This window comes from Chrysemys picta, chromosome 5 (assembly GCF_011386835.1).
Source record: "Chrysemys picta bellii isolate R12L10 chromosome 5, ASM1138683v2, whole genome shotgun sequence".
Taxonomy (NCBI): Eukaryota; Metazoa; Chordata; order Testudines; family Emydidae; genus Chrysemys; species Chrysemys picta.
This window is the reverse complement of record NC_088795.1, coordinates 82,603,105-82,617,953: the sequence shown is the minus strand read 5'-3', so window position 1 is coordinate 82,617,953 and position 14,849 is coordinate 82,603,105. Positions and strand designations below refer to the sequence as shown.

Sequence of the window (14,849 nt, the reverse complement as noted above, 5' to 3'; positions counted from 1 at the left end):
GCACATCTGGCAGTATGTCCTCCAATTCCTCTTCGACCCATTCCTCACCTGCTCTACCAAAATGACGGATGGATCCTTCACCCCAACCTACCTACAACCTATCCCAACCTCTGGTTCCAGGTTTGGCTTCTTCATGGTTCCAGCACTTAGAGAGCAAATGCTCCAAGGAGGTGAAAGAGGTGTTACTGCACAGTAGGAAATTGCTTTGTTGTACTTGCCTGCAGAAGTGAAAATTCCAAAATTGGTGCAATTCCAAACCAGTGGCTCTGACATCTTCCTTCCTTCCTTTGATCCTAGACACTATTCTAGACCTCAGAAGGACTGGTGTCTCTTACCTCACTTAAAGTACATCTAGCAGCCTTAACAGCCTTCCACTATCAGGTGGACAGATGCTCAGTGTTTGCCCATCCAACAACAGATTCATTAAGAGAATGTTAAACCTCTTCCCACACATTAGACCACCCACACCAACGTGGGACCTCAGTCTGGTTCTAAGAACCTTAACTAGACCATCCTTTGAACCTGTGGTCACTTGCTCCCTTCCACACCTGTCCATGAAGACAGCATTTCTAATGGCTATTACCTCTGTATGATGAATAGACAAGAAGCAATGGGCTTAAATTGCAGCAAAGGTGGTTTAGGTTGGACATTAGGAAAAAATTCCTAACTGTCAGGGTGGTTAAACACTGGAACAAATTGTCTAGGTAGGTTGTGGAAGCTCCATCATTGAAGATTTTTAAGGGCAGGTTAGACAAACACCTGTCAGAGGTGGTCTAGATAATAATTAATCCTGCCAGGAGATCAAGGGACTGGACTAGATGACCTCTTGAGGTCTCCTCTAGTCCTAGCGGCACTGATGGCACACCCACCGTTCATGGCCTTTTTTTAAAGACAAAGTCACCCTGAGACCAAAACCGAAATTCTTCCCCAAGATAACCTTATCCTTCCATATGAACCAACTCATTCACCTCCCTACCTTTTTCCCAAAACCACATTGGGACAACAGGGAGGCAATTCTTCACATGCTTGACGTTAGGAGAACCCTAGCATTCTATTTGGACAGGACTAAGGACTTTAGCAAGTCCCCTAAACTCTTCCTTTCGTTCTCAGAAAAATCCAAAGGCTCCACAATATTAGCTCAAAGACTCTCCAAATGAGTCTCCAGTTGCATTAATATCAGTTACCATGAGTGTAACCTACTGCCCCCATCAGTAATCTGCATGCACTCTGAGATCCATTTCTACCTCCAGTCATATTTGTTAACGATGTCCCCATCTCAGAAATCTGCAGGGCAGCAACTTGGGCCACTGTCCAAACTTTCGCAGAACACTATGCAATTACTTGAGACTCTGCCTCTGATGCCAATTTCTGCTCCACAATACTATTGTCAATAACAGACTCCACTCCGAAGCCCCAGCCCTCCAGGGAGGCTACTGCTGTGGAGTGACTAACAGTAAAGCAACCAAAGGGATACTACTACTCAAAGAAGAAGTTACTCACTTTGTGCAGTAATGATGGTTCTTCGAGATGTGTGTCTCTATGGGTGCTCCACAAACCGTCCTCCTCCCCTCTACTTTGGAGTTCTTGACAAGGCACTCTGCGGTGGAGAAGGAACTGAGGGCGGTTTGCCCGCACAGCACTAGTGAGCCTCAGGGCAGACCACGAAGGAGGGAGGGTGCGTGTGCGGGCCGAACGGACGCTGCTACCAAAATTCTCCAGTGAGAGGTGCAGGGGCACAGATATATCTACAGTGGAGCACCCGTAGGGACACATCTCTTGAAGAACTATTGTTACTGTACAAAGTGAGTAACTTCCTCTTTTAAAACTGGACATTTAATGAACTCTCATAAGCAGCACAATCTGGGTTTTGTACCAAGTATGCTAGAAAGGCTTTAAATGATATTTTCAGACTGGATTAAAAGGCCATTCAAATGCTCAGGAAAATCTGCCTGATTAAAACATTTTCAAAAGATGAGAGTTACAGATTCCTGTAAATAGGAAATAACTGTGGTATCTCTGACAACAGTGTGGCAACTGTTGATTATTTTTAATGGTAATCAGTGTATGGTATAATATTGTCCTAAAATTTATATCGTTTGGATATCCTTAGCATCTCTTCTCTAGAGTGATTCAGCAGCTCCTTAGCCCTCTGAGAAATGAAATCATTAGTGCTGAAAAAAGCAGCATTTTTTTAAAATGTTTCAGTTTGACATATAATATGTCACTAATTTATAGAAAACGTGTGGTTGGCAGACAGCCTGGAGAGGTATTGTATGCCTGCTTAACAAGGGGTTGTTACCAGTATGATTTTCATGCACCTTTAATTGAGAGGGGAGAAACTGGTACAAAAAGTGAGTTTCTGGACTAGTTCAAGCCCAATATGTTGTTTCTGTTACCAATTGTCAGAAAACAAAGCTCATCAAGTGTGTGGCAAATTTTCAGAAGCACTGTCATTTAAAGGTATTCCCTTGTTTTCTTAAGAACACCACCATTATAATTTTGAAGCCAACCAAGCAATATATTTGTTTTGATATTAAACCTTCCCTATCCAACTGTCTTTCACCATCCCTCCTGCTTCATCTCACATTTAAACTAGATAATCGTAACAACTGGGCTCTTTTCCTTTATACATGTGGTGCTCTGGTAGGTTTTGCAGGGTGCCTCCAGGGTTGATATTCAAGGACTATCAAAATTTATTTTTGTCAGTGAGGCAGTGAAAAAAAAAAGGAATGGGTTCCAAGAAGCAAAAACTCCACAATCCATTTCTCACAACTAATGTGAATGTTTGATATTAGTGTTTGAATTAATTCTATCCACTTTTAATCCATATTATATCCTGTTTCAAAAAGATCTGATGGAAACCTTTATTATTTGCAGAGTAGGAAAGATGTATTTTGTGATAATCAAACAAGCTGATGAATTAACAGCAACACTCTCCAATGTATATAAGTGTGACCCTATTCAAATCTCAACTCAAAACATGGAACACATTATGAATATTCATCCTAGTGCACTTTGGTTACTGGCTTTGCTTCCAATAATACTTGACAGGTTCATTTCCTTCATGTTTTCCTTCTTTAATATAGAGTATGGTTGATTTATTTCCTAATCCATGTGAATGTGAACTTCCTAGGACAGCTAAAAGCATGTGTTTTGCAGCTTGTCTACACACAGCAAAAGGCAAAGGGAAAGTTTTTATTAATTTGGTAATATGTTTTCTTTTCTTATTTTTTTCTCATAACTCAGCTTGGAAACCAGAAAATAACTGCCAATGTGATGGAGGTAAATGCTTCACAGACACACAGACAAACAGCAACAGAAGTTTCTTCACTGCCTCCTCCTTCCGTGGTACCAGTTAACAGAACCTCTTTCTCACCAGACAGTGGCACCCACCTAGCATCATTTATTTTGCCAACGCTTGATGATTTTTTGCCTTCACGCTTTTATAAAACCCTGGCCCTCTCACATTTTTCATATAAATACCCTTTCCTAGCTCCTGAAAATACTATCCACAGGAATGAAACAGCCTCTGTAATCACAGACTCTGCCATGAGTGAGTACTCCTCTCGCACAGTGAGTGAGTCCTCCACAGCCATTCTAGATGAGCTGCAGACTTGTAACTATGATACTACTGACTGTTCTGAAACACCTTCCCCAACCTTGAGCCAGATGTCTGCTGTGTCAGATGGCACCACCTTAACCACCACTGCTGCCACTTCTCATGTAATTATCCTTCCTTTTTCCTCCAGTTTGTTCAAACAGGTTGCCAAAGGGGAAAAGAACTAATTCTTGTCTGTTATCCCATTACTCAAATGAGCATGGTGTCAGTTGTTTGTTCAGGTTCTGCACAGTCTGGTAATATGTTTTACTACAATAATAACAAATTCCGTAAAGCTACTCAAAATTGTGCAATGTGTTGTGCAACTCTAATTTCAACTAAGATATAGTGAACAGTTTGTTTACAACTAATGGCCAGTTTCACTCTTATCACTCAGTCCAAATATGTTAAAGAAAAGCAGACTGAGGAATTTAAGCTGATCTACTTTAAAATATTTAATTAGTTGCCATACAAAAAGAATGCATAGGTTGAATTTTGAGAGAGGCTGAAAACCAGCTTTCTGCTATCATTGAGGTACATATGTCAGGCACTAATATACCTCATAGATTCATATTAATGGGGTTGATGAGAATACTTAACACAACCTTGTTTTCCGCTAGCCATGACCACTGACTGCATGAAGCTGTTTCTGTTTTATCTCCTCTAACTAACAGTTCCCTTTCTTAAGCACAGTTGTTTTACAGGAATGAACTGTATAAATAATCTTAGATTTGGATCCTAGGAATTCTGTTATTTTTTCAGGGCTGCACTTTCTCTGGGTAACTCAAGGAAAATAACCAAGTCTAAATACATATGTGTTTATATATAATGTATAGTATATGTATATTTATATATGTATAGATTAAAAGGTATAGAATATGGGTCAAATTCTGCTCACTTTACCCATGTGAGTACTTCTGTTTACTTCAAGGGAACTGCATTTATGATTAAGGTGAGTCAGAATTGGTCCCATATTTCAATTAAATAACAGATCACTGAATTACAAAACTATAAATATTCTTTGTGGGGGTTCTCTGATGACCAGAGCTCTACTGCATCATAACGTTGCCATATTTATAACTTTGACCAAAGATTTTGTGTTTTATCATTTACATGTAGTAACAACAGCAAATTTTAACTTACTATAAATGTAACTTTAAAACTAAAATATGTCTTTTTAAGAATGGTTTTACTCCAAAGTTGCAAATAATTACTTTGAAGAGTAGGGGTTCACTGTGCTGAATGCTTTTTATATTATGTGACAAAATTATGGGCATGTCAAGTAAAACCAGTAATTCCCACCCATGAAACAAAAAAATTTCAAGGCATTGGAACTACAAATCTGTGTACTGCCTCCTAGTTGTAAGCAAAGATTAGACAATACACAGATAAAACAGCATCAACACAGGCTTTAACCAACCAACTCAGGAGACTGTCAGGTGCCTACATTATCTGTGTGCAAACAACTATTTGTTCTTTTTGAACAATATTTTTGGTATGTTAAAAAGATCATGATCTGTTTTTTTGCTAGTCCTACCACCTCTTCTTTTTTGGCCAATCTCCCCTCATGGAGATCTGTGATCTGGCAGCCACTTCCACCCTTAGCCAAAGTCATCCTTGTTAGCATGAGGCCAGATGGATAGACATCTTTTCAGTGCCATCTGTCCCTTTAACTGCCAACAAAAATTACTCATCCCTAATGGGGAAAGGGGAAGAAGGAGCCTCCCTCTGAAGGACATAAAGAAGAACCAGTCTGGGAGCCCCACATGGAGAGCGGGCTGCTGCAAGGAGCCACTACTGAGATGACAAGGAGCCACTACTTCTGTTACCAACCTTTCCTCCTCCCCTTTTCTCCACCTATTGAAGAGGGTTAGATGACTGCAAATGTTTCCAGGAGCTGGGAAGTTGATTGGAAGATTGGCGGCAGGCATGGGTGTTCTGGCAATGACTCCATCCTCCAAGGTGGGGACACTAATCTGCTCAAGGGTGACTGCTTTTCTTTCATGGAGGAGATGATCACTGGAGGAACAGTAGGGACTGGATGGTCTTACACCATCCAACAGTTTACAAGAAGTTTTGTAGCTCTCTGACAGCTGCTGTGTCCAGTCCCAGTATGTTCAGCATTTACTCAACATTACCACAAAATGGTCTCTGAGAATGCACAGTTATTACCTCTACATGTAGTGAAAAGCTGTGGTATCTCAAACACCACTGTATAGCTACTGTTGGCAAAGCAGACATTAATAGTGACCACTGTATATCTTACTTGAACCTGTTTCTCCACTCAGTAAGTCTAAAGTGGTCAATGTTTTAAAGTCCATATCAGCCAGCAGATACCACGCAGTTATTTGCTAGTCAAAGTACACCTCTACCCCAAAATAACATGACCCGATATAACACGAATTCGGATATAACGCGGTAAAGCAGTGCTCCGGGGGGCGGGGCTGTGCACTCCGGCAGATCAAAGCAAGTTCGATATAATGCGGTTTCACCTATAACACGGTAAGATTTTTTTGGCTCCCGAGGACAGCGTTATATCAGGGTAGAGGTGTACAGTGAAAAACTATAGTACCTCAGACACCAGAGAGTAGTTCCTATTGACAATGACTGGAAACCTGGCTATTTAATGATGACCATATATTTATAACTAGAGAATTTCTTGCTTTATTAATAACTATTCTTTGCCTATTTTGTTAATCATTTTCAAAGATAATTTTATTTAAATATGGACCATCTCTCACCTCCAGTCTGTCTTCTCTAACTACATAAACTTGCAGCAAACACAATGCTAAATTAGAACTATTGCCTTAGCCACTGATTTAGGTCTTTGTGAAAACCTGAGGCAAGAGACGAGTTATAAAGCAAAGGTCTTATTCAAGTGCACGTATTTGGAATTGTAGTAAAAAATACAGAGCATAACTGGCAAAGTAAACGGCTTTGCAAATTTGCTCTCAAGTTTAATCCTATTATAAAGATTTCTCTTTAAAGTTCTTTTCACAGAATCTTTTTTGTTTGTGTAGTTTTAAAATATGAAAACACAAGAAATCGTTAGTGACATGTGTGAGAGTTGTTATATCTTACCGTAGCTGCTAAAAACCCAGTTTAGCTAAGCCTATCCCAGGTTTGGGGAATTGATCCTGAGTATTTTCAGTCCTAGCCAATGTCCTGGATGCTGGGGTTGGCTGTAGCACTGCCGCACACCACCTCGTCAGCTGCTCAGACCTCTGTAATCAAGTCTTCTCTCCTTTTGCTGGCTGCCTCTAAGAATCAGCAGGTAGCTCCTGTCCCACCTGGCTCCATCTCAGCTGTTCTGAGTGGGAATTGAAGGCAGCTGCTCCTACTGAACTTAAGAGTTAATGCAGGTGCCTAGCTCAGGGGGAGTGGGGGTGTGTGTGTGTGAAGAGAAGATCAGCCTTCTCCCTGTCACCTGGTTGGGAGGTTCCTGCACCTAGGTAGTTTGGCTCCCAGTCAACAGAAGTAGAAAGCTCTTCCACAAGGAGAGCTCAAGTGTAGTGGAATGGAGCAAAGAGTGAACTGGGCGAGAGTGAGAAAAGGCATAATTTTGAGATAAATTTGGATTATGGGATTCTAGCAGGCCCCAGCTACCTCTGTATTTTGGTGACAAATTGGTTGTTTTATCTGCCTTTTTCACCCTTCTAAAAAAAATACATATGAGAACAAAATCTAAAATTTACCAGACAGCATACACAAATTTTGATTTAAATGAGAGATGAAGGCACACAACACCACTCAGGACTGGGCCCTAAAATACAAGCATCATATCAGAAAAGGCATCATTGGTTACTCAGTGTTTCTGAGGGCTGGGCACTGTTGACTGGCAACTTCTCAGAGCTAGCTTTTAAAAAACAAGCCCTCTCATGGATATAAGATACATCAGATGCTGAAGCCCAATAGCAATGGTAGTGTTCACATTGTATTTGCTCAAAGGAAAATTCTGTTAATCACTAACAAGTAGTTCTAGCTGAGGGCTATAAGCAAATATTAATATCTTGTAAGATTTCTACCACTAAAGAACAATAATTTATTCATTCATTCACCTGCTCTTGGAGTGTATACTTCAGATCACCTGTTTCCAGTAAGGCTGGTCTCCTGCCAGTGTTGCAGCCCACTCTATATTAAGGCTGAGGCGGGCAAGGATGGAAGCCATGCCATCCCTCCAGCATATGCCATGTCCTCTCCATCCATCTTTTGCTGGATCAAATGCATAAAGCTGGCGGGCTGGTATGAACTCCAACATATGGAACAGATGCCCAAGCTACCTGAGCTGGCATTGAGTCGCTCCGGAAGACATTGGAAGCTGGTTGATCCAAAGCCTGACATCCTCATTCATAATGTGATGAAACCACCATATGTCTTCAATACATCATTGCTGTTTCATGTTGAAAATGTCCAGCTGGCCCATTTGCATCTCTGCAGTGGCCTAGGTTTCAGAGCCATACAAAAGGACAGAAGCCAGTGCTGTTTGATAGATACACATCTTATCCAAGTTGATATGTGGTGTTGATGCCACAGAGGCTTCCAGAGAGCTTCTACAACACCAGGAGCCTTGCTGATTTGATGTTTCATGTCAGCAAGTCAACCACCTTCCTTGGTAACAATGGAACAAGAATGTCACATTTTTATGTCTGTCATGTACAGTCATTCCTGATGTCTGTCTGGCTAGGTAAGGCCCCTATCATCATAATATCTGAGTACCAAATAGTATTGAGGCATCTGTCCAATCTGTCCTATCTCACTGTCTGTCACAGGCATTTGTAAAGTGCCCATCACTGTAGAACCTAAGAGTCTAATAGAGAAATGTAAAGGAATAATTTTTTCCAGTCCACAAATGATCTGTTAATTCTGTTCCTCCAACCAGAGGAAGAAAATCTTATGAAGTGTGTATGGTGTACGTGTTTGTAGGCGTGTGTGTGTGCATACTCTCTGTTGGGAGCAGGTCTTCTCAAAGACATAGTTGCATTTAGTTCTATAAGAGGAGAGATTGGGCTCACTCTGGTTTTAGGAACAAAGAAAGTGCCTCACATCCAATGGGCCTCAGCTGAAAACAACCTTTCCCTAGCTCCTGAAATAGTCTCCCTGGGCTCATCCAGCTCTTGTGTTCCTATGGCTAGAAGTATTTTTGGAGGATTATATAGAGTGAGACAGCTCTTCAGAAGCTCAGGTGTAGGATCTTAGCCTGAATGTGAAGTCCTATCAAGAGTCAGTGAATGGCATGAAGCACCAATGTGAAATAATATTGCTCAGGTGTCCTATCAGGAGTTGGGCTACAACTTGCTGGGTCTGTGGACATTTTTGATAGATAGCATTTCTGTAAAGTGATAAAGGCCCATATCCCAGTGACCATATTCAGGTTCTTTTTAAAACACAATGCCATGCATGTGATACTAGAATGTGTAATAGTCATCTCAGCCAGTTGGGGCCTGACAACTAACAATAAAGGGGAAGACACCCTACTGGTTGCATGTGTAAACACCTGACATGTGAATAAATGTGACAGTTGTGAGTTCAAATTAAGCATGCATACACGTGCACTAGGATTTTAATATTTTGAAAATCAGACCTTTATTTGCGTTATTTCATTGTAACTATTTTTAAAGAATTTAGAAGCAAACATATTTACAATAAATAAATGCATCTTTTAAAAAAAAATCTGTTTAAATGTTTGTTCCTGCGTTTCTAAAGGAACAGATCTGAGCAGGCAAGCTCTAATGGACACATTGGCACAACCTTAAGTTCAACTACCTACTCAATTCACCTCTAAAAGATATCCATAAAATGTAATGCTCTGAATGCATTCAGGAGTTCTGATGACATATACTTAGGAGCTTCTTTTTCTTACACAACTGCAATTCCTATTGAGGTAGTAGGAGGTATGTGTGAGATGTAAAAACAAGCCTAAAATACCTCATTCCCAAAATACCCATTTCTTAAACTACAGGAGTGAAGCCTATCACTTCTATATAGCACAGGAGAGAGTGAACCACATTTCATTTATAAAGAGTCTAGCAATAATGTACATTCTTTTTAAAACTGAGGTTTCTTGTTCCTTGCTTTTCTGCTTCACACCCTTACCTTCACATTTCACAACTACAGCTTTCAACAGAAGTATAACATGAATCCATTCTTCAATTGTTCTCTTTTATTATACAAAACTAGACGAAAGAGGTTTTCGATGCTCATAATTTTGTTTAGAGTTTTAAAAATAATTGCATGGGGAAAGAGACATAGAAAATTGCAGCCTTGCCATCTTTTTAAAATTAAATTAATGATTGGATATTAAAAATGGATTTATCTTCTCAGATTCTCCACTCTATAATCTTTGTAGAACTCTCCAACTGTGGTGTGGCAGCCCAGCTGTGGAGATCTAAAGCCATGTGGTGGTGGGGGGATAGGACACATTGCTTTAGAGAAACCCTCTGAGAGCAAAGCTCAAGTGGTTTGTGATGTCAACAGACTCCCTTATTGTACTGCTTTCTTAGTTTTTGTTTACAAGATGCATTGATGCACCTTTTTTTGCTATAATATGCATTACACTCAAGCATCTCACAGTTGTCCATGTGCTGGTTGCCACCTTTCAAAGAAGTTTCATCTCACTATGTCCTTTCCCCTTCAATCTGCACACACAGTTCCATTAATGTCAACCGGAGCTAAGTATGTGGAACGAGATGTCCCTTTAAAGTGAGTGATCTAAGGCCTTGGCTACACTGGCGCTGTACAGCGCTGCAACTTTCTGCGCTTAGGGGTGTGAAAACGCCCCCCCTGAGCGCAGCAAGTACAGCGCTGTAAAGCGCGAATGTAATCAGAGCCTGCAGCACTGCACGCTCGCTCACAGCACTGCAAGCTATTCCCCTCAGAGAGGTGGAGTACTTACAGCGCTACGAGAGAGCTCTCGCAGCGCTGGTGGTGTGACTACACTCAAGCTTCACAGCGCTGCCGCGGCAGCGCTGGGAAGTCCTGAGTGTAGCCAAGGCCTAAGGCAGCCTTTGTTACATGATGAGAGTAAGTTTCACTGCCACCTTCATTTTATACTGATGTCAGATCCATGCAGATATTTTTTATGCAGCTCATCCTGCTGCCTTGATCATGGTCCTTCTGTCCCCTTCCCATGACTCCAGCATTCTTCATACAAGACCTTTATAAGGACAAAGGGGGAGGCCGAGATTCATACGGAGCACATTGCACACCTCCTATGATGTGTTTTGTATTTCAGTGAATACTGATCCCTGTTGCGGCTAAGTACCTGACAACTGGGTATTGTCATGTGGTTGATGATCTTACATCACCCTTTATTTGCGAAGGTATTCAGAGAACTTTGTGTGTACTTTAATGGGATATTGTTTTGTTTCTCTCAGGCCCAGATAACAGTGAATGGGAACTCTGGCACTGCTGCCAGTCCAATGAGTCACTTTCAAAGGCCTTTTTCCCCTTCTTCAGCTTACTCTCCACCAGCTTCACTCAATTCAAACATTATCATGCAGCATGGCAGGAAGATGGGTAAGCCTTTCACATAATGTTTACTTTATACATCATGCAACATGTTCTGATTTGTGGGGCAAGGACTACAAACAGTTATGGAGCATTCCACATAAATAAAGGTATTATCTATTCATGTACTTTGGGAAAATTACAAGCAACAACACAATTTATTGTTAGACACAATAACATTCCTAAACTGGATTTACTACAGTCTTATTACTTTAAAGCAAGATTCTTATACATATGTGAATGGCCTCTTGCAATCATTCCACTAGTTAGATTGAGAGTGAAATCATATATTAAAACTGCATGACTTTCAGATATTCCTGAATGTGGATCAAAATCCTCGTAGGTGTCCCTTATCCTCATTAAGGCATTAGGGTCCAGTTTTGCATGGTGCTGAGTTACTGGTCCCTCAATTTGCACTATCTTCAGTGGAAGTCATCTCCTCACAGGTTGTGAGGTCCTGAGATTTTAAAAGCTTAAAGCGTTGCCAAATAAAATTTCATATGTATTCTTTAGAGGGTCATAAGAAATGCATCCGAAGAAGTGGGATGTAGCCCACGAAAGCTTAGGCTCAAATAAATTTGTTAGTCTCTAAGGTGCCACAAGTACTCCTGTTCTTTTTATAAGACTAGATCGCACTTTACAAACATATAAGGACAAGATCTCTGCCCCATGGAATATAGTCTAAAATGATTTCTGTTTTCAAAAAAGCACATATAAGACCAAACATAATGTCTCTCCATTAATCTTTGTATGTGCAATCAGGTGGGTTTTCCAGTTTTCTCATCAACATTTGCATATTCAGAATCTATATGCACAAAAACATTTGAATATGCATAATGAGTTTGCTCCTGTGTTACACAGGAGGTCAGATTAGATGTCCAAAATTGTCCCTTCTCACCTTAAAATCTATGAATTGTATAAATGGTATATTATCTGTGTACAAATGATAAGAGCAAAAATTGAGCACATGTATCTGCACAGGCAAAAATACAGGTTCACTTAAAAACACCTGATCTCTGATTTAGAGATCTGAGTCTTTATTAACTATGCTTCAGACATTGTCCCTAGCCGGTCCGTTTTGAACATGATATTTAAGAGCATTATCTCAGGGTGGTTCTGAGTTTCTGAGACTTACAAAACAATGGCCAGATCTCACATTCCTTGTGCACTCAAAAACCCTTTGATGCCAGCAGATTGGGCCCTGCAAGGAGCATAAGATCGGATTTCAAAAGTTTTCTAAATTTATCATGTATATTTGAAAAAAAGCCCAGATAGTCAGACATTTGACACACACAGATGCATCTCACCAGGTATGTGTAGTACTGGATTATTTACAGGCTTTCAGACCAAATAACTGAAAAGATTGTGTTAAATCCAAATTCTTTCCAATAAATAGGGAGAGAAAATGTTCACATTACACTCAGAACTGCAAATCATCACAGTCGCCTTTGTTGCGTTATATCACAGTTCTTCTAGTTAAACATTAAAAACTGTAACACCTATTGCATTGGAGGGAAATCATAGTCTCCACCAGCAGTGCCAAAAATCTAGCTTTATGCCTAATTTCAGCCATCTTGCAGCAGAAACATGGATAGTACAGTACCTGCTGTTGCAAACCATGCTTAGATAGTCATAACTGCCCACTAATTAGCCACAGAAATCTGTTGCCTGAATGACTAGAGAATCTTATTATGTTTCTTCTGTATGCAAGAATACATCTAAGCACATCACCTTATGACAGTACAAGGCTTCATATGACATGTCCCAGCATCTTAACATTGTGTCTTTTTGTTAATGACTTGCTGTGAATTTTAGAGGTAGGTAGTAGTAGCTAGTATTAATTTCAATAATTAAAAGAAGAGTTGGGGAGGGAGTTGCAAAATTATCCTCTGCACCAAAAACCGGTAGTAGCCTGCAGTTTTCACCTCAATGAATGAACGTTGCTCATTGGCATGCGTGCTACGGGGAGAGGCAGAGTTATTGATGTGCACATGGCATATTAATCATGTAAAGCTATTTAAATAAAGGTATTAATATAAATGTAAGGATGAAAAGTATCTGTAAAAAACATAATAGACCTCATAATTCATCCGAGTTCCAAAGCTGGTAACATTAAAGGGAGTTTCCTGGGTAACTCACAGCATAAAAGCAGGATCCAACATATGTACTGAAAATCTCTGTGGAATGTTTGAGCAAATTCATTACTACACATGTAGAACAGAAATTGTTTTCAACTCTTCCATGCTTCTGGGAGCAGAAGAGTTCACATTACCGCAGAGCACTTGTTCATAGTATGGATGGCAAAGTGGCAAGTCTAGATTACAGAAAAAAAGTGTCTATTCCACTAGCTTCGCTAAGACTTTTGTTTGTCTGTGTGTTTGTCTCTCTTCCCTCAGCCAGACCTTAAAAGCAGAAAAACAAATTTTGTTTTCAAATGTTGTACTTTTTCTTTTCTTTTTTTTTTAATCTCTCTTAACCTGAGAGATTTTGAGCTCCGCACAGAGTTTAATAAAATAATCCACATATGTGTAACTACTTGAGTAGAAGGTTTTGCAGTGGAAATCCTACTAAACCCAGCTGCTCAGGCTAACGTGTAGTATTATCAGGTATTCTGTATGGATGTGGTTATCAAATTTCCTTTAATGTTTGAACAGCACTTTGGAAATGTAAAGCGTGCTATAAGTGCTAAGTATGATTATTCTATCGTTATACAACATTCTGTCGCATTATCTTTACAGACTCCACAGAGACATACTCACAGTATGGTCAGTCTTTTGGCAGCAGCACCACTCCCAGTACAATACCAATCTGTAGATCTTCAGAGGAAGAGAAGAAAGTCACAGTCATTAGAGCACCACATTATGCAGGGATTGGCCCGGTAGATGAATCTGGAATCCCAACAGCAATTAGAACGGTAGGAAATGCCAGGGAGTGTGTGTTTGTGTGTGTGTAAGAGAGAGAGAGTAACAGAGAGAGAACTCAGACAATGAATTGATTGTTGGTAATGGGTTTTTCACATTCTTCTAGTCTTATATAATGTGGAATAGAGCATGTGTAATCAGAGGGCTCATGAATATAATACTGTGTGTTGCAGGAAGCATAACTGGGCAACCCCATAGTTCTAGTTTTAATTATAAATAGTCAGAACTGCAGTTTTTGTTCTTGTTTCTATTATTTTCCCTGCCCTTTGTGGTGTTATGCTGTAATTTCATTTACTGTCTGTCTTGTCTTTCTAAACCTGCAAAGTTTGCCAATTTTTCCCATTAGCAAATAAACCTCAGGTGCCTATTTTTTTCCCATGGCTACTGTATTGAAATTAACAGACTTGTTCCAATAATAACCCGTTCGACTGCTATCCCAATGAAATGCATCGTGGACCGACCATGCTTTTTCATGATGTTTAAATGAGCAGCATGGAAACCCTCTCGTTGTGATTAGTCCAGTTTTGATGACTTGCCACTAGTCACTGCTTGAGCAGTCCCAGGATGTCAGACTGAAGGGTTTTGTTTTTACTATGCTGAAGCATTCTTTCCACGCTGCTGTCAGGGCAGCCCCTTCTGGCTGGTCCAGACAGTAGCAGTGAGGCTACGAAGGAGCAGCTCACTGGCCTTCCTGGCTGGAGGAGAGGTGTTGTGCTAGACGGAGAGAGTAAGAAGAGTGGGAGCCAGGATGAAAGCGGCAGAGCCCTTGCAGGTGAAATCTTTGTGAGGTGCAAGGATGTAGCAGCTGTTGGATATACTTTGCC

At 40.4% G+C, this 14,849-nt stretch overlaps 1 protein-coding gene across 50 annotated transcripts in view; it reads left to right on the top strand.

Moving 5' to 3' along the window:
* Positions 1-14,849, top strand: part of SORBS2 (sorbin and SH3 domain containing 2) — a 291,973-nt gene that overhangs the window by 197,348 nt on the left and 79,776 nt on the right. For 21 of the 50 annotated variants that reach the window (XM_065597957.1, XM_042841983.2, XM_042841984.2 and 18 more), the window contains 3 exons: positions 3,247-3,723; positions 10,972-11,113; positions 13,843-14,018. In XM_065597957.1, coding sequence (XP_065454029.1) covers positions 3,247-3,723; positions 10,972-11,113; positions 13,843-14,018 — 795 coding nt within the window. The remainder of the gene's footprint in view (positions 1-3,246; positions 3,724-10,971; positions 11,114-13,842; positions 14,019-14,849) is intronic. The other 29 variants (XM_065597974.1, XM_065597968.1, XM_065597969.1 and 26 more) reach the window with 3 other exon arrangements.